General features: G+C 42.6%; 5 protein-coding genes across 6 annotated transcripts; 1 reads left to right on the top strand and 4 right to left on the bottom strand.

The window, feature by feature from the left end:
- Positions 1–4358: 4358 nt before the first annotated feature.
- Positions 4359–6395, bottom strand: S-Lap5 (Sperm-Leucylaminopeptidase 5). Its single transcript, XM_064682125.1, has one exon. The coding sequence runs from the start codon at positions 6271–6273 to the stop codon at positions 4612–4614; it is 1662 nt and encodes a 553-aa protein (XP_064538195.1). The 5' UTR covers positions 6274–6395; the 3' UTR covers positions 4359–4611.
- Positions 6396–7034: 639 nt separating this feature from the next.
- fand (Pre-mRNA-splicing factor SYF1 fand) lies at positions 7035–10124 on the bottom strand. Its single transcript, XM_064682123.1, has 4 exons — positions 9973–10124; positions 9404–9916; positions 7828–9345; positions 7035–7758 (listed from the first exon to the last, which is right to left on the bottom strand). The coding sequence occupies exons 1-4, from the start codon at positions 10015–10017 to the stop codon at positions 7180–7182; spliced, it is 2655 nt and encodes an 884-aa protein (XP_064538193.1). The 5' UTR covers positions 10018–10124; the 3' UTR covers positions 7035–7179.
- Positions 10125–10231: 107 nt separating this feature from the next.
- On the top strand, positions 10232–11144 carry geminin. Its single transcript, XM_064682126.1, has one exon. It carries the CDS (start codon positions 10358–10360, stop codon positions 10922–10924), a length of 567 nt encoding a protein of 188 aa, XP_064538196.1. The 5' UTR covers positions 10232–10357; the 3' UTR covers positions 10925–11144.
- Positions 10955–13995, bottom strand: Opbp (Optix-binding protein). The gene is made up of 5 exons (XM_064682124.1): positions 13860–13995; positions 13020–13803; positions 12134–12523; positions 11527–12070; positions 10955–11223 (listed from the first exon to the last, which is right to left on the bottom strand). Exons 1-5 carry the CDS (start codon positions 13864–13866, stop codon positions 11170–11172), a joined length of 1779 nt encoding a protein of 592 aa, XP_064538194.1. The 5' UTR covers positions 13867–13995; the 3' UTR covers positions 10955–11169.
- A 145-nt stretch (positions 13996–14140) lies between these two features.
- Positions 14141–18843, bottom strand: Debcl (Death executioner Bcl-2). 2 transcript variants are annotated; one of them, XM_064682119.1, is made up of 4 exons: positions 18621–18843; positions 17795–18306; positions 14874–15014; positions 14141–14807 (listed from the first exon to the last, which is right to left on the bottom strand). In XM_064682119.1, exons 2-4 carry the CDS (start codon positions 18137–18139, stop codon positions 14349–14351), a joined length of 945 nt encoding a protein of 314 aa, XP_064538189.1. In that variant the 5' UTR covers positions 18140–18306; positions 18621–18843; the 3' UTR covers positions 14141–14348. The 2 variants fall into 2 exon arrangements, with proteins under 2 accessions (XP_064538189.1, XP_064538188.1); XM_064682118.1 differs by having other exon boundaries at positions 17795–18415.
- Positions 18844–18964: the final 121 nt, after the last annotated feature.

An 18964-nucleotide genomic window follows, 5' to 3' on the forward strand; every position in this document is an offset into this window, starting at 1 on the left:
AACCCACCGCAGCGCTACTCTGCCATTAATTGGCAATTTATAGCGAAGCACAACCACATCGAGCACTCCACCCCGGCGTCAACATCAGCAGCAGCAGCAGCAGCAACAGCCGCACCACCAAAGCTGTTCGTAGCGCCCATTTTCACGTGCGCGCTCAAGTGAAAATTATCATTTCCAGCAACTGAATTTCTCTCATACTATACAGCCGCAAAACAAGAGCCAATGCTATAAAAATGTACATAGAAAGCGACACTCGGGTGGGGCTAACAAAAAAAAAGAAAAGTCGCCAAACTTTAGCCGCGGGCAAACCGTCCATGACGACCACAGAAGGCGACACCCCAAACAGTTCCAACAAAAGAAAAAAAATAAACATGAAAGGACAGTACTTATATAATTGATAAGACGAATATATGATGCTCTCTACTTAATGAATTAATCCAATCGGCATTTTAAATCACAAAAATAAAATCATAAAAATGTGATTTATGTTAAAGAGTTGAAAACAATTTGGCGCATATATATAATTATATATAATTATTATTATACTTTATTTTATAAAATGCGAAAATTCAAATGATTTTGTACATATTCCCGCATACTAGACTATTTTTTAGTTTCATAGCTCTATCACAAAAGTTTGGCTACAACAATTAAAATACAGGCAAATTGCTTAAAGGAATGTTATTTAGCAGCTTAAAAATAAATGTTTTTTTTATAATTTATTTTATTTTTTTATTTATTTCCTTAAAACGAGTGTTCAGCTCAGTATTTAATACACCAGAAAAGAAAAATAAAAAACCAAAAGCCTATTTTGTATTACTTATAAATTTAAGATTAACCATAAATATTATTTTATTATAAAATATTATATATTGTATTGATAATAATATTAAATTTGTACGCATTTGGTAAAAGTAATCATCTCTTCGCAACTTCTTTGAGCTTCGGTTTCTCATTGCCGTTTAAATTTACCTGCCAAGCGTTATTTATATAATATTAATTAATATAAAATTTAATATAATATTAATTAATAACAATTTACAATATAATTTTTAAAAACTTGCTTCTCAGATATATCTCAGAAATATGCTTTAAAATTCTTAACAATTGATACATTATTCCAATACATTTTAAATTTAATCTCGAACTAGCTTTTACTATTTTGACTACTTTTTCGATCAAATGATTAAGCCCTAGATAAAGAGTATATAACAAACCCAGCCGGCGATTTATCGCATTTTGCTGCGGTCGGCATTAGTTACGCTGAATTTTATCACAATTGCAATTCTTTCTAGAACCGTTCCCAGACCCGCCAAAAAGGATTTTTTTGGGCTGCAGCCAAGCCAAGGAGGTCGGTTGGGCATGCGAATGATGATTAAGATGAAAATAGAAATGGAAATGGGTGTGGAAATGGAAATGGAAATGGCCGCTGCCTTGGCAACTGACCGAACAGCAAACGGCGAACGTCAAGCGTCCAGCGCTGCTAATTTCCACGTCTCGCCCTAAAGTATAATCATAATTCGGTCTGATTTTTGCTTTGTTGCTGCTGTAAATGATTAACGCCGCGGGCATTTTGGCCGTAGCCGTATGATGGGCGTGGCATGCGGCCGAACGACCGTTTAACTTTTGCTGACGCCTTCAGACCTCAGTTTTAGCTTCTGGCTAGCTAAATTTTGGCATTCGAATGGGTTCTTTAAAGTGCACAACACCCACAACTTCAAATTTGCTAAAAAGCAAAAACGAATCTCATATTCTTGAAGCCTGATTGCTCATTAGCAAATTCATTTGGCTGCACTCCAGCGGGAGCGCTTAGCCCTCATGGCAACCCCTCATACGACCCTAACTGATAACTCGAAAGCATTTGCAGCGCCGCGTTGAGTGCGCACAGAGAACAGGAAGTGCTCAAATACCACGAGACCAGCTAATAAATACTCTATATTGGAAACGATTTAAAGCCGATATGTGTGCAGCTTTGTGTATTTTATTTGCTACAGTCCTGATAAGGAAATGTTGTTTTTTTAAGAGACAGATAAAATAAGGTTTGAACTAGAGAATTTAATGTTTTTTAGATTTTGATTTTTATATGGAATGAAAGAAGGTTTAAATTGTAGAAAATTATATTTGTTAGATTTGAATTTATTTTTATATATAGAAAGAAAATCTAAAAATTAATTTTTATATATTTTTAGTAAGAGTATATTAAACTTGGGCGTGGTATATTTATTATGTTTGTAACAACTTAATTTTTGGCTTGCTTTTTTATATTGGAGTCAAAAATTTTTATTTTTTAGCAAAATGTTTCTCATGTTTCTTTCCTATCAAGAGGACTTTAATAAGTATAAGTGTATAGATAAGTCAGCATTATCTTTAATCTAAAATAAACAGAAAAATAAGGTCAGTTCTTTTCCGAAACAACTTTCTGTGAGCTCCAAAAAAGCATTGACAGATCACATTTATCTCCATCTCAAAACATTTTTGGGCTTATAACATTTTAAATATTAAATATTGCCTTATTTGCAGGCCCAAAATATATTTAGGTCCCAAAGAGTATTACATTTCTTAAGAGTCTTTTAGAGTAAGCTTCAATAATTGGGAATATATTATTGCTGCCATCAATGCCCAGACAAACTGTATCAGTTATTGTGAACACTTTCAGCAATTGTAGTATTTAAGTGTATTTGCAAATTGGAAAATGCAAAAATGCTTCAAAATTATCATTTCGTTGGCCTAATGACTTGTGCAAAATGTCGCGGTGTTGAGAGATACTTGGCGAGCAGCTTGGCTTAGCAGCTGCGTAATGCCGGCTGTGAATTTACGCTGTGTGCTCCACTGAAGAACCTATCCCAGTTGCCAACTTGGCGGGACTGAGCGCAAAATGTTTGCTTAATTGTCAAAATGTATGTTGCTGGTGCTGGGTAAACTATCCAAATACCGTAAAGTCGCTTGAGGAGAGAGCTGGGGGCTGGGTGAGAGGGTGCGGGGGTGCGGGGCTATCATGGTTCATGATGAGGGATGAGCATTAACCCAGTTAACCCATTAAAGCCGTGTCATAAATTCAAAGCCCACAGCACAACAACAGAGCTGGCAGCAGAAACAACAACAACAACAACGTTGCCGCACGCTTTGTGGCTTTTTGTGGCCAGGCTTGGCACCGTTTTTCGACTCATTAAAGCCAACTTTACGCAATTAGCCTAATAAGCCGCCCAGAAGTAGGCTACAAAAAGCAACAGTGAGTCACAGAAGCAGACACTGCGGCCACCTCGCAATTTAACAACACTTTTGGGCGCATTTCGCATTTTCGCTCAATTAAATTAATTAAATGACAGCTCAAATATGCAACGAGTCCGACGTGAAGCTGACCCCACTGATGAATACACTAAATAATGGACGTTGGGCATAGTAAAAGATGGGGGTATGCTCAATATATGTCAAAAGCTGAATGCAGTGCGCAAACATGAACGAATACCGTGTACCCTGTAACCAGGAGACAACCCAAAGGAAACCTCCGCCAAGCATATACTAAGGATTTACTTTCAATATTAACTGTGCATTAAAGTAAAGAGCATTGCTCTAATCAACTGTTTGTGACTTGAAAATACCTTATACAAGCCTGAACAAGCAAAACGCCAACTTTTTCCTTCAGCACCATTTTGGAAAATATATTCTCAAATAAATTGTGTTTTTTGACCGATTATTTTACAATTTTCCAAGCATATATATGCGTTTATATTTAGCTTCGGTATTTTGTCTATATTTTTTGGCCCAAATATGGAACCCAATCGTTGGTATATATCGAAACACAAGGCTTTGCCTTTAAATATACCTTTAAATACAATTTCAATTTTGGACGAAGTGTGGTAAATGTAGGAAAGGTATGCTTTACCTATCAACATACCAAGTTTGGTGTTTCTAGCTCTTAAAATCTTAGGGTTAAACTTGAAACCGATAATTGTCAATATTATGAATGTGAAAACATTCTGTTTATATAGAATATATATATAAAACTAAAAATCTCTAACTTTTTTACATAGACGAACAGACACAGACGATTAGATCGACTCAGCTTGTTCTCCTTGCGCAAGAAGATATACTTATTTACTTTATGATTACGGAAATGCTTCCGTCTGCCTTTTACATAATTTTCCACGAAACCTATACACCCTTTCTGCCCATTTTCGATCGGTTCAGGGAGTAAAAATGTATTCTTAAATAACTTCTGCATTTAGCATACAATTAATTTTAAGTTTTATAAGCATATAGATAGCAAAGATCAGGAAATAAGTACTACATTCGAGTTCTTACGAGTTCGCCTATAGCAAACCCAGCTGAAATGTTACCCGATTGTTAAAGTCCACAAATAGATGCACATATATCTTTTATTCATCATACATAGCTGATAAATACAGTTATAATCGTCATACTACTAAATCTATTGACAGTAAAATTTTGCTTAATATACATTGGGTGTTCTTGGGTGTTCTTCCCCCCACCATTTCAACAACTCAAAATATAACGAATAATTTTGAAAATGTTGAAATAAAAACGTGTAACAAATACAAGATGATAAAAGTAATAAAGTAAAAACCTCTAACTTAAAGTTGCCGTCAGTGTCTACTTGTTGTCTGGACAGGCCATCTGGTAAAGGAACTGGATGATGGTGCGTGTGGGACGACCAGTCATGCGATCGCGGAGCAAGTACGGCAAGGGAGCGTAACGAGTCAACATGCCCACGTTGCGGATATCAATGTGAGCCCAGTCCACGCAAGGCACCAGCTCGTGCAGCACGGCGGCAGCGATGCAGCTGGAGGCGGGTCCACGGCCTCGATTGCTAAGGTCGTACGTAATATTGGGTGAGATCAGTCGCTTAAAGTAATTCCAAAGCGGCAAGCGCCACAAACGATCGCCAGTCAAACCGCCAGCCTTTTCAAACTGCTTGAACACAAAGTTCGAATTGCTGAAGATGCCCGCTGCGCTGCCGCCAAGACCACAGCAGACGCCTTTGCCCAAAGTGGCAATGTCCACGACGAGGCGAGGCTTGAAATTGGCTTGGGCATAGATCAGGGGATCCGCCATGACCACCACGCCGGCCTTGCTGACATCCTTAATGCCCAGTGTCTTGCCGTTCAGCAGGGTGACCACATCCCCAGGCTTGACCGCCATCCCGGATGGCATATTCTCGCAGAGCGGCAGCACCGCGCTAATGTTCAATGGCAGCGACAGGGCAGCCGCGGCTCGTATGGTGGCCACACAGACAGCAGCGCCGGCCATGCAGCCGCGATAAATTTGCATACAGTTCTTGGGACGCAGGCAGAGGCCGCCGCTGTTGTAGGTGAGGCCCTTGCCAAGCAGCAGGATGGGCTTGTCCTCGGGCGCGGTGCCGCAGTAGTTGATCTCTAGCACAACGGGCGGCTCACAGCTGCCCTTGGCGACCATTAGAAACGAGTTGAGATGATTCTCCTCAATCCAGTCCATGGAACGTATATCGACGCTCACACCGCACGGGCACAGTGCATCCACAGTAGACTGTGCGAATATGGTGGGCGTCATCTGATTGGCCGGCGCATCACTCAAGCGTCTGGCCAAATTTTGTGATTCGGCCTTGAAGAGGCCACGCGTCCATGCATCCACATCGGGTGAATCATACAGCTCCAGTTTGGGTATGTGTGTGCGATCCTGTTTACGGCGATTGCTATTATAGCGCCAAATGGCCAGGGCGCTGCCCTCGGCCGCTTGCTCCGGATATTCCATGGAATCCACAAAGACATCCGTGACGCCCTGCAATTGCAGGGCACGAGCCCCAACGCCGGCGGCAACGCGTGCATTCTCCATGCCCTCATCAATCATTTCCAGGTCATTAAAGCCAGCGCCCTCCTGTCCCAGGCCCACCACGGCAACGGCACTGAATTCCGGATCCACATTCATAAAAACTAATCCCTTGCCCAGATCGCCCTTCATGTTTGTCTCGCGCACCAACTCCGAGATTTTGCCCTGTGCCCGATCATCGAACTTCTCACCGCTGGACGTCAGCTTGGGCTCCCTGTCGCCCTCCTTGGTGTATACACCCACCACAACGCCCTTGACAACGGCTGAATCATCGCACTTTGTGGCAAAGCGCCGACACTGCTGAATTCCAGTCAATCTACGGATTTGCCAGGGTCTTCTCAGGATGCCCTCATTCGTATTGACTTGCAACCAAGATTTCGTTACACGCATCCGCTTGTACAACTGCATAGTCTTGTAGAACGCATTGCCCGCACGTGTTGCTAGCATCATCGTGGTTACTCTTCCAGTGTTTCAATATTCTAAGAACTATATTAGTAATGTGTTGTTTTTCTAAGCTCTTCCGAAAATTTTTGTGATCTGATTGTGAATATTCCAAGTGTACTAAGTCCTACTGAGTGATATACCAGCCGACATCTAGCACGTGGCCTCCTCAAATTTAAAAAAGTTTAGACAAAGAACACATTATCCGGTTTGGCATTCCTGTTTGATTGATTATATATATATAAAAATTAAATAAATATTTCTTTGACTGGCTCGAAAGGTCGCCAAAACCAGCATTACAAATTTAATATATAATAAATATATACAATCATCTGATCTTGTTGAGCATTTGAGGTAATAAAAAGTCTGTATGGTATATGGTATAAAAATAAATAATAAATAAAAAAATTGGAAGAGTGAAATTAAATTGGAAGTTTTCAAATATAAATCAGATTTTTAAATTAATAACTTTTGCATTCCTCAATTGCTGCTAACTTCATTCATCTCAATATATATATTTTTTTGTAAATTTAAATAAACATATATTTTAAAATGTGTTACCAAAGTGATGCTCGTGTCAGCATCAGCAAGCCTCGACTTCGGCATTCCTTCTTCTGGCTTTTGGGGAGCGAACAGCCAGTCGGCTGGCATATCGTGTGAAGTGGGAAAAGCCAGATGAGGAGCCAGGCTAGAAGTTTTGCGTCGCATTCAAAAGTATGATTAGTGTTTACATTGTCTTTGACTCTTGTTGCAGAGTCCGTTAAAGTCCGTTTCGATTTCAAGCAATTGTTTATTTATTTGATTGACGTTTGTTTAACTTAGTGCTTGAAAAACTATTATATTCGTATATTCGTATCAAATGAGGATAACATTTCTCTTATAACATTTTTACGGCTTTTTTAATTATCTTTTCTATTATTCCTCATCGGAGTCTTGTTGAATGTTGGGTTTAAGGCTGCCGAAGACCTTGGCAGGAATGGCTTTTTGTTCGAAACGCAGCTTCTTCATGATGAGACCCTCATCATCGGTTTTGGTGGCTGCAGCCGTGACGCCTTCTGGGGTGTTTTCTGTGCCAGCATCTTCTACCTCATCATCTTCGTCCTCGTCGCTGTCGCCAATGTCAATCTCATCGGGATTGATGACAGTATTGTCCTTGCCCTTGGCACCGCCTTGCGTCTCGCCGCGTACAAACATAATATTGGAAGCAGCCTTCTCGACTGGCTTCTGTTTGGCCTCCGATGCTGCCTGTCGCGCCTTCTCCTCCAGCAGGCGCATGGCATCGGAGCTAGTGCCTGGGCCAGCACCCGCATCGGCAGCGGCGCCATTGGTCGTATTGAGAAACTGGGCAGCCATCATGTTGACCTGAGTATTGTAGGTGGCCTGCACAGAGCGCTTGATGCGTAGCATTTCACGCATGGTGTCCTCGTTGCCATGACGCACCTCAAACTCCTTCCATGTTTGCCAAAAGTCGGCGGTAATACGCGGATCGCAAACCTAAAAACAATAAATAAATTTAATAATTATAATTTTAATTTACACTTTTATTATCTAGATATAACTTGCCTGTGAGCAATGGGCATAGATGGCCCTGGCACGATCTACCTCGCCAAGTTTGGTCTCCAGCTCCGCAAACTTGACGCACATGTGCCGCATGTTCTGCTCTGGCAGCGCCTCGATGGCCTTTTCATAAATCTCACGTGTGCGTGGTAGTCCATAAATTTCGGCTGCTTTTTTGATGAAGATGTTGTACATGTCAAACATCTCGTCCTCTTTAACAGCGCTGGTGGCACGATCGTAAACGGCCATGGCGTGTCGCGCCAGTCCATGCTCCTCCTCGAGCTTGGCATAGAGCAAATAGAAATACTTGGCATGCTCTGGCGGACACTGGTCCAGGCACTGCTCGAAAAGATCTCGTGCACGTTCCAGTTTGGTGCCGCCGTAGCGTTCCAGAAACTTGGTTAGATAGGAGTTCCAAATGTCATAGACATTCGGCCATTTAAAAAGCGCAAAGCCCTTTTCGTAGGCGCGATAGGCTTCCTCATAGTAATTGTGCTCTTCCAGGAAGAGGCCGTAATTGATGATTATTTGCGGCGTGCAAATCTTGAGGTCAATGATGCGCTCGTAGACCGCCTTGCAGGTCTTGAAAGTGCCAAAGGATTCTTCCAGGTCAGCGTACATAGACCACACTTTCAGAGATTTATAAAGACGCATCTGCACCGTTTCCGTCTCATCATGATAGGCAACCTTTCGCTTAGGCATGGCCGTGGCGCGCTGCATCAACTTGAGCGCTGCTTCGAACTGCTGCTGACGCAGCTCCATTTCGGCCCACTCGCACCACACGGCCGCCAAGTGTTCCACCTTGACGTATTCCACTTGCGTGCCACGCTCAAAGACCACACGTGCATCCTCCACCTGCCCGTTGGCCTCGTAGAACTTGGCAAACTCCACCCATAACGTGTGCAGCTGACCCACTGCCTGCTTTGGCTGCACCGTCTGCACTGCTTCCGTATATGTGTTGATGATATCCTCCGGCTTATCCTCATATAGTTTCACCCGCTTGTGCCATTCATGCACATTGTGCGGATTCTGACGTAGCAGCACGCTATTGAGCAGCAGCAGACGGCGCTCCATCAGGTACTCAAAACGTGAGAGACGCAGCTCTACATCAATGTCATCCTCCTCGTTTGCGTACTCATCATTCGCCACCTGCTCTAGGCGCTTGTTCAATGACAACTCCTCAAACTGCGCATACTCATCAAAGACCTGGGTGAAGTCCCGCACCGTGGTCACCGTTTGTATGGCCTCCTCATAGATGTCACGAGCACGATCAAACAAACCGGAGCGGACATAGTAATCGGCCAGGGAGTTCCAAAGGTGACCCAACTGATCCGTGTAACGACGCAGGCCACCACGAATGATCGCATCCACATTCAGTGAATGCACCTTGTGCGGATGCTTCGATATCATGTCGCAGAGCTCGTTCCACAGCTGATGATTCGACTTGCCGTGCTTTGACACAAAGTGCTCGTTGTCCACAATGTGGGCCAGTTGCTGTGCAGCCTCATCCAGACGCTCTGCCTCCTACGGTGATAAATCCATGATACAGAAAGCATTGTTTTTCTAAATAGTACAATCTTACCTGCAAGTATGCCACATACTCCTCGGCATCCTCGGGAAACAGCTTCAGATATCGCCTGTAAACACGCAGCGCCGTTTCGGGCATCTCGTAGCGCTGCACAAACTTCAGATATAGTGGCCAGATCCGTCCGTGCTGCGTTATGGGCAACGCCCGCAAGGCACGATCAAAAACGTGACGCGTACGCGTTATGCGGCACTGTGAGCTCATGAATACCCCATAGTCCATCCAGATGCGTGGCATCTTGTGCATAAAGACCAGCGCCCGTTCGAATGTGTTGTTCACCTGCTCGTACATGGGATCTGTGGGTATTTTGCCCCGCACCTGCTTCCTGCGCGTACGCAAATAGTTGTACCAGATCTTGTAGCTGCCAGGCAGCTCCTTCAATGCGCGCTCGTACACCAAATTAACGCCATTATTGGGCGCCTTGGCCTTGTGATCGATGTAGCGCAGCCAGTGCTTGACGGAGTAGGCATTGCGTAGAATCTCCTCCTCATACGGCACATCCTCTTCGTCCTAAAGATGTGCAGTTAGTGAAAAACAGAAGTAAACAGCAGCTACCATATACTTACAAAATTCAGCTCGATTTGCAGCGCTTGTGTTGTTTTTTCAGCCATTTTGCATTTATTTGCAAAGAAAAAGGCAACAAAAGCCGCAAAACGTTTGCATGCGCGTCCGCTACAGCTGTTTACGCACGGCGTTGCCACCCTGGTGAAAATAATGAACAGTGTAACCAGCTAGTATTGTTGGTATTTAAATACTCCAATAGGCAGCAAATGCGACAGCCCTTACAGTGCTGCAAAATGCATGGCAAACAGTGTTGAGCATCTGCACGCGGCATCTTTTTGGCGGCCATCACAACTGAGAACCGAAAATCACAAGCCAAAACGCATAAATTGATGTGTTAACAAATATAGCGCATTTAGCGAAACAAACGAACAACGAAACGACTTGAAAATGTCCACGGGCGCTGCACGAGTTTACATTCAAGTCGAGAGCGAGGCCGAGCAACAGGAGCATCTGAAGCAACAACGCAAAACGCTAAAGCCACTGCAGGCGAACACGAACGCCAACGACAAGGAGAATCTTACGGGACTCGGACGTGTCTCCATCGTGGATCAGCTTAGTCGCTTAAAGGCCGGCGTCAATATAACGCCCAAATATGGCAAACGCAAATGCGTTGATGCAGCCGCAACAACAACACAAATAACAACACAGGACGCCGATACACAAACGGAAGCAATTGTTGCTGCCAACGATGCCGACAAGCCCATCACAGCCGATGATCTGACCAGTGAGTGCGAGCCCGGCGAGAACTACTACAAACTGCTCTCGGAGCAGCGACGCGTTGCGCTGGAGGAGACGCTCAACGAGAATCGGCATTTGCATGAACGCATCGAAGGTCTGGAGGAGGAAATGGACACAATGCGCAAAGAACTCGACGAAGCTAAGAATCTGGTTGAAGTGCTCAAAGAAATATGCGACGAGGATGACAGCGACGAGCAGGAGGCTCAGGCCGAATAGTTACAAATGCTAATAACCAATAAACACATATTTTTATGTTTTTAAGTCATTATTTAGATTATATTTTGCAAGTAGTTGTAGTTAAATGATTTCAATTATCTTAACTTATACATTACACTATATGCAACATCCAACCCAATGGACTGGTCTCAATGTACGCCAGCAATAAATATTTACTAGTTAATGTGACAGTTATGTTCCAATAAAAGTTTGTTTCCTATTTTGCGTGTTGCCCAAATGGAGTTTTACTTTAGCCAGTCGGTGATGATCTCCTCATTGTGAAAGGTCTCTACATCGAACTGCAAGAGAATCGTTACAATTTCATTAAAGATTTGTTCAAATTGAATTAAGTTATAAGTGTAAATATCCTATCCCTTTCACTTAGGCAGACATATCTATCTTAAGCACTCGCAGGAGTTGTTCGGCTTTGTCGGTGAAACAAATTCATTAAACTTTTTGTAGACCAAAAATTGCCTGCAGTCCCGATTTTAACCAGGGGTTCAGAATACACGAAAGCCTATCACTCACACACACACTTTTCAGTGGGATTCTATATAACCCTGTCCACTGAGTTTTTTAGGTCTATATATTTAAATACTTACCGCATCTGTCGATACTTCAATGCACTCCTCATATTTGGGCACCGCGCCCATAACGTCTACATCATTGGCGGCTGCATTTAGATAGGCTGAATCTGCCTTGGCCGCCGCTATAAGCACCGCCGTTTCGCTGTCTGGAACAATAATCTCATCCTCGTCCGTGGCGGCTACTCTGGCCAGTCGTGTGTCCGCATCGTCTGGATGGCCGTGGGCTGCCTTCATGTGCAGACGCAGAGCAAAGGGTCGCGCATACTCCGCACCGCAAGTAACGCACCAATATTTGTTGGATATCTGCTGGCTTTTGATGGCCGCACTGCTGATGCTTTTCGCGTCGCCAGTTCTGTGGGTCGACATGTGCGCCTTGACGGCATACAACGAGGCAAAGGGACGATTGCAGACGGCGCACTGATACGGCTTCGTGTGCGTATTCTTATGCGCGTAGAGCTGTACAGAGGTGCGAAAGGACTTCGGGCAGCTATCACAAACATACAGACGCTCCGAGCTGTGAATGCGCAAATGATGCGAGTACACCTGGTGCGACTTGAAGCTGCGTAACGCAAATATACAGAAAGTTTGAGCATATGAGAGACTCTAGTACCAAATTACATACCGCTTATTGCAGGTGGTGCACACATACGGCCGTATGTTTGTGTGTGTGCGCAGGTGGAGTGTCAGCGAGTAGGAGACGCGAAACGTTTTGCCGCACACCTCGCAGCTGTAGGGCTTCTCGCCAGTGTGGACGCGCTCGTGCTTCACCTTTTCATAGGGCCGCGAGAAGACGCGCTCGCAGTATTGACAGGCGAATCCTGGTTTATCCTTGTTTAGATTGGCGGGCTTTTTATTGGCGTTGCTGTTGTTGTTCAGCGCATGGCGCTCATGAATTTTCAGATGCATCTCATAGTTGGTCACATTATCGAACTTTCGATTACAAGTGCCGCACAGGAACTGCTTCTGGCTCTGATGCATCTGCTTGTGCACAGTCAACAGGTTTTGCTCGAAGCTGCAATGAAATGGTAAATGTGGTTTTTTATTCATAATTTATGTCACCAAAACTGATCCAGAAAGATACCTTTGCAAAGCGAGGGCTTTCCAAAGTATACCAAACAGATCTACCAAGAAACCTACGGAAAAAATGATGATTGATTCCAACTTTTACAAGGGGTCATCTAATTGATTTAAAAAAAAAACCCCCCAGGCGTGCAAATGTGTAACATACTAGAAACTCGTTATTGCTGAATATTGTAAAACAAAATTTTTCCTTTTAAAAGCTTTGTTGCCAACTAACAATTGCATTAAAGCTATGCGATCCGAGTAATATAAGGGAGAGTTTGCATAGAAAACGTGACTATATCTTCATAAATATAAACATTATGGGATCGGAGGTGACGGTTTGGCATATTGACGATTTAAAGTCTACAGAGCGGCATAGAGATTCATGTTCTGGTCGTTCTATGAATTACAATATAACTAGATGGTGTCATATGCGTAGTACCGACCTCTTATTGCATATTTCGCAATAGAACTGATCCAGTTCGCTGTACTGCTGATGTGCGCCGACGGGCAGCGCATCCTGTATGGATTTGGAGGCACGTTTGTTGTGGATGCGCATGTGGAACTTGAGGCATTTGGGAGAACTGAATTTCGTTTGGCAAATGTGGCAAACGGTGCTGGTGCTATTGCTGCTTCCCGATGTGGCAGCTGTGAGTTTGCGTCGCATTGGCGTTTGCGTTTTGGCCAGCTTGGTGTTGTGCTTGCTGCGTGCTTCACCATTTGTGTCGGCCTGTGGACAGCTGTGGTCCTCGGCGGTCTGGCGCGTCTCGAATATGCTATGGCAATCGAAGCAAAAGTAGCGTTCCGATTTATTCGACACTTCCGCGATTTCGGCTTCATCTACTTCTGCTTCGGTAGCTGGCAACGGTTCGTCATCTTCCAGCACATCCCAGAGCTGGGGCTCGCTTGCCTCGTCCAGTTCCTCAATCAAATCATCCTCAACCACAATGGAATCAATGTCTATTGTGTCGTCATCGAACTGTATTTCGTCTTTAATTTCCACGGCATGCACCGTCACCTTGGACCTGGCCTCAACAGTGCCTGAACAGCTGTCGGGCCCACTGTGCGCCTGGTTATACGACTCGATGCTGTCAAAGTCGTTGCCACAATCTTCACAGTAGTAGAGCTCATCCGCACACGTATCAATTATGAAATGGTCAACATTGCTTTGTTTCCCTGTCTCCACGTGCGAGTGCGACGTTGTTGTCTCGGGTTTTTTTCCAACGTGCCCTGAAAACTACAGATGTGAGCGAAGGCAAGCGTCAATTTTTGAGCTTGATACGCACCTGACATGGCATTATTTCAGTTTAAACGCTACAAAAATGTGCTATACTCTCGGTACCCACATATGTGTAGTCCCACTTTTATTTCTGTCGCAAATTATATCCCAATATCGATAAATTAATATTCAGAAGCAAAACGATATTCGAAAATACTTTACTTTCGATACTCGGCTGTGGCGTATATCGATAGATGCTTATCAGAAAGCTGTTAGCCTTACATAGATGAGCACTGAAAACGCTCTGTTAACTGCAAAAATCGGTTGCATTCAAACTGATTAAATGAATTAGTTTTCTTTGTGTAATTTATTTGCTCTATGTGATTGGCACTAAGTTAGGCATATGTACAAAAACAATATAACAAGTATCAATATCGATATCATATCAAACATTAAACAGATCTCTTTACAAGCTATTAAACGACTTTAAGCAGGAATGATTGCAAGTTTATCTCACTGACTACAGGGTACAATTATAACTAAAAACGACCCGAAACTAAAATAACAATGAATACAATTGACAGCCAATACGCTTACAAACATTTGAAACGACATAGGCGCCAGCTGAAATTGTTACGAAGAGCGTCAGCCAGCCCAGAAATGTGAATTCACCGACGTGCGGCCTTATATGCTTCTGTAATCCCAGCCAGCCGCCATTGTCGATCAGCCAGTAGACCAGATCGTCCTCAATAATCTCAGCAAGTCCGTCAACCAGGGTCTGCAAGTAGTCATAGTGGCCCTGACGGACACAGTCAATGGCAAAACCGCCGCAGACGGAAAATATCGAGATAATTTTGCCCCAGGTGATGCTCGACCGAAAGAGATCTTTGGCCACTAGATTGAGCAGCATGGGCGCCATATCGCTGTCCTCCAGTTCGCCAAAAGGCGCGCGTGACAGCTGCCTTGAGACATTCGTGTAGACGCGCGGATGCATGCGTTCCAGTTCCTCGCCCATCTTCAAAATGGAAAGACATGTTAATTAGATACGGGATAAATATGTTAGTTCGATTTAGATACTCACGCTATTGAGCGCTGGAAACACCTGATAGACCACATGTGACGATGGTTCCAATATGTTGCGTAGCCTTTGTATCACCTTCCGATTGAGTACCCCAGCACGTCGCAGTCGCGCTCTAATGTACTGCCCACACAGACACTTGCCCTGGGAAAATAAATAAATATAACGAAGTTCAATTAATAACCAATTCAATTCACATCAAATCGAATCAATTCAACTGATAGCTGTTCCAGCTTTGATCTTTGGCATATGGGGCCATCAGTGCCAAGAGTACACGATTTGCAGGTGTATCTATCAGTTGCTAGTCAAAATTTCCGCCAATCCGGAATCACATAGTTTATGAATTCTGGAAACACTTCTAAAATACTTATGGATTTCTTTGCCATTTTGTTTGGGTTTGTCGGCACCGACATTGGGAATTGTTTTTATAGCACTTTTCAGCTGTTCGTGTTAGGTTTTGGCCAAAACAAAAAATTTATGCTTGTCTGGGATTTTGAAATTTTTGGCCAATCACTGAACGAGTGACACCTGCTAAATTTCATTCACACATTTTACACACCTCAATATAGTTCAAAATTGGCAGCCGACGTAGCACATTAAATGCAACTCTCGCAAAAATAATATAAACAGAACAAAAAATGATACAAACGAGTATGCTCAACTATGAGATATCGTTTAATAACTATCGTACCCTTAACTCGTGCATACACTGAGAGGGATGCAGGCTCGATTGGCTGACTAGTTAACAACAAGGATAAGGGTTTCATAGTCCATGGAAGATCAAGATACTATTCTAAAATATTTGGTTGTAAGTTGTAACTGTATTATATACCTTTAAAAATAACTATTAAGATAATACCAATAACAATGATAACATATTTATTTTCTTAATTTTTTTTCGTAAAAGGTCATATTAATTTTGCTCTACGTCTCCACATATAAGTAAATCGATATACCTATTTTACAGATGATAACTCAATAGTTACTCAGTACCTATAAATATATAATACCAAACTCCAAGTAGTACAACTAGATAGTAAATTGCACACATTAAAGCAACCAAATAATACCCTATTAAATTATCTAATCCGACACAGTAATATTACAGGGTGTTTAGCATAATAATTAAATGAAATATGGGCTTATTATTAACAGTGCGAGCTGTGCAGAAAGCTAAGAAAGTGAAAATATTTATAGGGATGTGGGTTAATCATTAGCCATTCAAAATTCTAAACAGAACTGGAAGTCTAGAGCTTATCTGGCACTCTACCCCTCACATTGGATATACACATAAAAGTAGCCAGCGAAACACGTGTCTAGTCTGTAATCTGCTACAGATCTATATATATATATATATATATATATCTATATATATGCATATGTGCATGTGCCTGTGATGGATGTCGGTTTGATTTACAATGTCATGCCGCTCGCAATTGTTATCGAGAGTCGGTAGTTTTATTTTTTCGCGCAATTACCGTTTGTCATGCCAGCCAACTTATTGGAAACAATTAACAAACTTTGTGTTTTGGCGGCAACTTGACATATGCCATTGCCGAAAAAGACTTGACCTTGGTTAACCCAGTTATTGAAATGTTGACAAGTCCATTGGGTAACTCTCCCCACAAGCGGTTAATCACCCCAGCGTGTGTTTACTGTAAACACTCTATAAGCTATAAATCCATCCAATTTGTTTATGCCACGCACTCTCTAAGCGCCGACATAGTTATTACCACCTGAAGATACGTTTTTTTTTATGTTTCCATTCCCGTCGCCTGTCCGATCCATCAACCCAACCCAACTTGCGGGTGTTACGAAACTTTCGAGCAATATTTTTTTTGCTCTATCATTTCGCTTTTTAGAATTTTTTGTTTTGTTTGCAGCTGTTTGGCTAACGTTTTTTTAGAGCGAACTATTTTGTTTACATTACCATGGGGTTTTTGTTTTTTAGTATATCTTTCTTTTGTTCGTCATCTCAGTTTTCGGTTGCATATTTTAGCTTCTAGCTGACTTTTATTTGGTTTATGTGACAGTTTTTAATCAGCTGGCTTATGGTATACCCGGAAGTTTTTTCTTGATCTGTTTTATTATACCTTTTTAAAAATTAGTAATAATTTGCTGCTATTTAATTTTAGTTGTGTTGTGTTTTATCTAAGAGCTTACTCAGCCAAGTTATATATGTATATAGCCCGCATTGTGCAGTTAACAAGCTCAACATTTTATCAACAAATGATCAAGAAATGCAACAGTTTTTTACAGCTATCGCTGTGTCGAGTAAATATTTCTAAATTATTTAATGGCAAACAAAAAAGTGCAAACACTTTTCCACTCAAAATGCAGTCATATTAAGTTTTTATTTTGTTATCAGCCGAGATAAACAAATTGCTAAAAAATAAAAATATAAACAAATATACCCATTTATATCTATGTATATATTTATATACGTATTTACATACGGGCATTGTGAGTTTACCCTGTCAATTAAACGTCAACGGCGAAGAGGGCTTATATACCGCATAGCCACGCCCACAACTTAGGTAATTTTTCAAATTGAATTTCTTTCTAAGTAAACAAAAATGAGACCACCAACTGTTTCATTATTTGCCTAAATTTTAACCAAAATATATAAATGTATAATTTGTTTGCACAGCCTTTTCATATACCCTGTAAATATTAAATGTTGGAAAAAAGGCGTGACAGCTAGCTTCTTTTGTATCTTGTATTTAAATAACTTATTAGAGTAAACTATGTTATTTGTGTTGATTGATTACTGATCAAATTTGATTAGACAATATATTTGTAATATTCTTTAATGTTGCTTGACTTGACTTTATTATACTAAATTTAACTTGAACACAGGGTATATTGTGGTGCTGGCTTCATATTTATCACTTTTTATCGCGCCCGTCTTGTTGGCGACTTACCTGATTAATAATTTCCATTTTGTACTCCTGATAGTTGGTCATGGTGCGTGTGCTGCTCGCCAGCGATGAGGTTGAGGCGGCGCGCGTCATGTGGCCTGCAATTCCCCCTGGCCCCGCTCCGGCACTGCCCACATGCACGGATCTGCCATTGAGCGGAGCTCGCAAAGTTTTCCACTCGCTGGCTGCGGTGGCAATGGTGCTGCGTCTATTTGCCGTGTAGATCTCATGGTCCAGCGAGGAGGATTTGAACTTGGCCAGCTTGGGGGTGGGCGTGGGTGTAGGAGTTTTGGGGGTGGCGGTGCTGGTGGCGGAAGCAGCTGTGGTCGGTGCCATGGCCATCGTCATTAAAGCGATGTCGCGCAGGCTATGCTTCGCTGCAGCTGGACAATGGGCCAAGCTTAGTTCTCGCTCTTGTGTTCTTCTTATTGCGGCTGCTGCTGCTGTTGTTGTTGTTGTTGTTGCTGTTGTTGTTGTTGTAGCAGCCTCCTCTGCCTCCCCTTCGTAAGCTTCAGCTGCATGCAAGTTGTGTAAAAGTCGAGCTTTTAATATTACAGTTGCTTTCGCTGATTGTCGCCTTGCAATGAGCACAGCTAGTTTTGCGCTTTTTTGGAGGTGGTTTGGCTTGATAAAATGTGCAAAACAAAATACAAAACCGAGAATGAATGTTGCGCGCAAAGCGTAGACCAGGCAAACATACACGAACGGCGCACACAAAAGAAAACAACTAAAAACTTGTTGTTGTTGCTGTTGCTGCTGGGCGATTGATTTTCGAGCTGCCTCTGTTGCTTTCTTTTCGCTTTTGTTGTTGTTGTTGTCTTTATTTTACCTTTTTTCTGTGGCGCGTGTGTTTTTACTGTCGCTTCGCTTCACTTTGCTTTGAACTTTTAACCGAGAAATCTACGAAAAAAAAAATTGTGCAAATGTCGGGGGATTGCCGCTCCGTCTCGGTCACAAATTTAGCGGCCCCGATGTTCTAACGCGTAAGAGTGTGCGCCGTTAACTCAGCTGCTGCTCGTTTGGCTGCGCTGCCCGCTTTGGGGCCGAGCTCCAAAAAAGCACGCAACCAAAAGCTCTTCAGAGCGAGGCAGCTACAACAGCCCTGTGCAATGCGTCTGTCGTCTTTTCATACCTCAAGTATGGCGCCAATTTCATATGGTTTGTGAATTTGCT

Source organism: Drosophila montana, unplaced genomic scaffold (genome assembly GCF_035044405.1).
Source record: "Drosophila montana isolate Dmon_TW-CO22-7 unplaced genomic scaffold, ASM3504440v1 contig_2438_1, whole genome shotgun sequence".
NCBI lineage: Eukaryota > Metazoa > Arthropoda > Insecta > Diptera > Drosophilidae > Drosophila > Drosophila montana.

Bases quoted from the DNA above. Each gene is read 5' to 3' on its own strand.
- fand (XM_064682123.1), bottom strand. From the start codon at position 10,017: ATGGCTGAAAAAACAACACAAGCGCTGCAAATCGAGCTGAATTTT. The intron at 9,917-9,972 runs GTAAGTATATGG...GCACATCTTTAG, and splicing joins TGCAAATCGAGCTGAATTTT to GACGAAGAGGATGTGCCGTA. The intron at 7,759-7,827 runs GCAAGTTATATC...TATTGTTTTTAG, and splicing joins TCTATGCCCATTGCTCACAG to GTTTGCGATCCGCGTATTAC.
- Debcl (XM_064682119.1), bottom strand. From the start codon at position 18,139: ATGACGATGGCCATGGCACCGACCACAGCTGCTTCCGCCACCAGCACC. The intron at 15,015-17,794 runs GTAAGTCGCCAA...TTATTTTCCCAG, and splicing joins AAATGGAAATTATTAATCAG to GGCAAGTGTCTGTGTGGGCA. The intron at 14,808-14,873 runs GTGAGTATCTAA...TCCATTTTGAAG, and splicing joins TGTTTCCAGCGCTCAATAGC to ATGGGCGAGGAACTGGAACG.
- Opbp (XM_064682124.1), bottom strand. The intron at 12,524-13,019 runs GTCGGTACTACG...ATTTCATTGCAG, and splicing joins TGCGAAATATGCAATAAGAG to CTTCGAGCAAAACCTGTTGA. The intron at 12,071-12,133 runs GTATGTAATTTG...TGCGTTACGCAG, and splicing joins TGCACCACCTGCAATAAGCG to CTTCAAGTCGCACCAGGTGT.
- geminin (XM_064682126.1), top strand. From the start codon at position 10,358: ATGTCCACGGGCGCTGCACGAGTTTACATTCAAGTCGAGAGCGAGGCC.
- S-Lap5 (XM_064682125.1), bottom strand. From the start codon at position 6,273: ATGATGCTAGCAACACGTGCGGGCAATGCGTTCTACAAGACTATGCAG.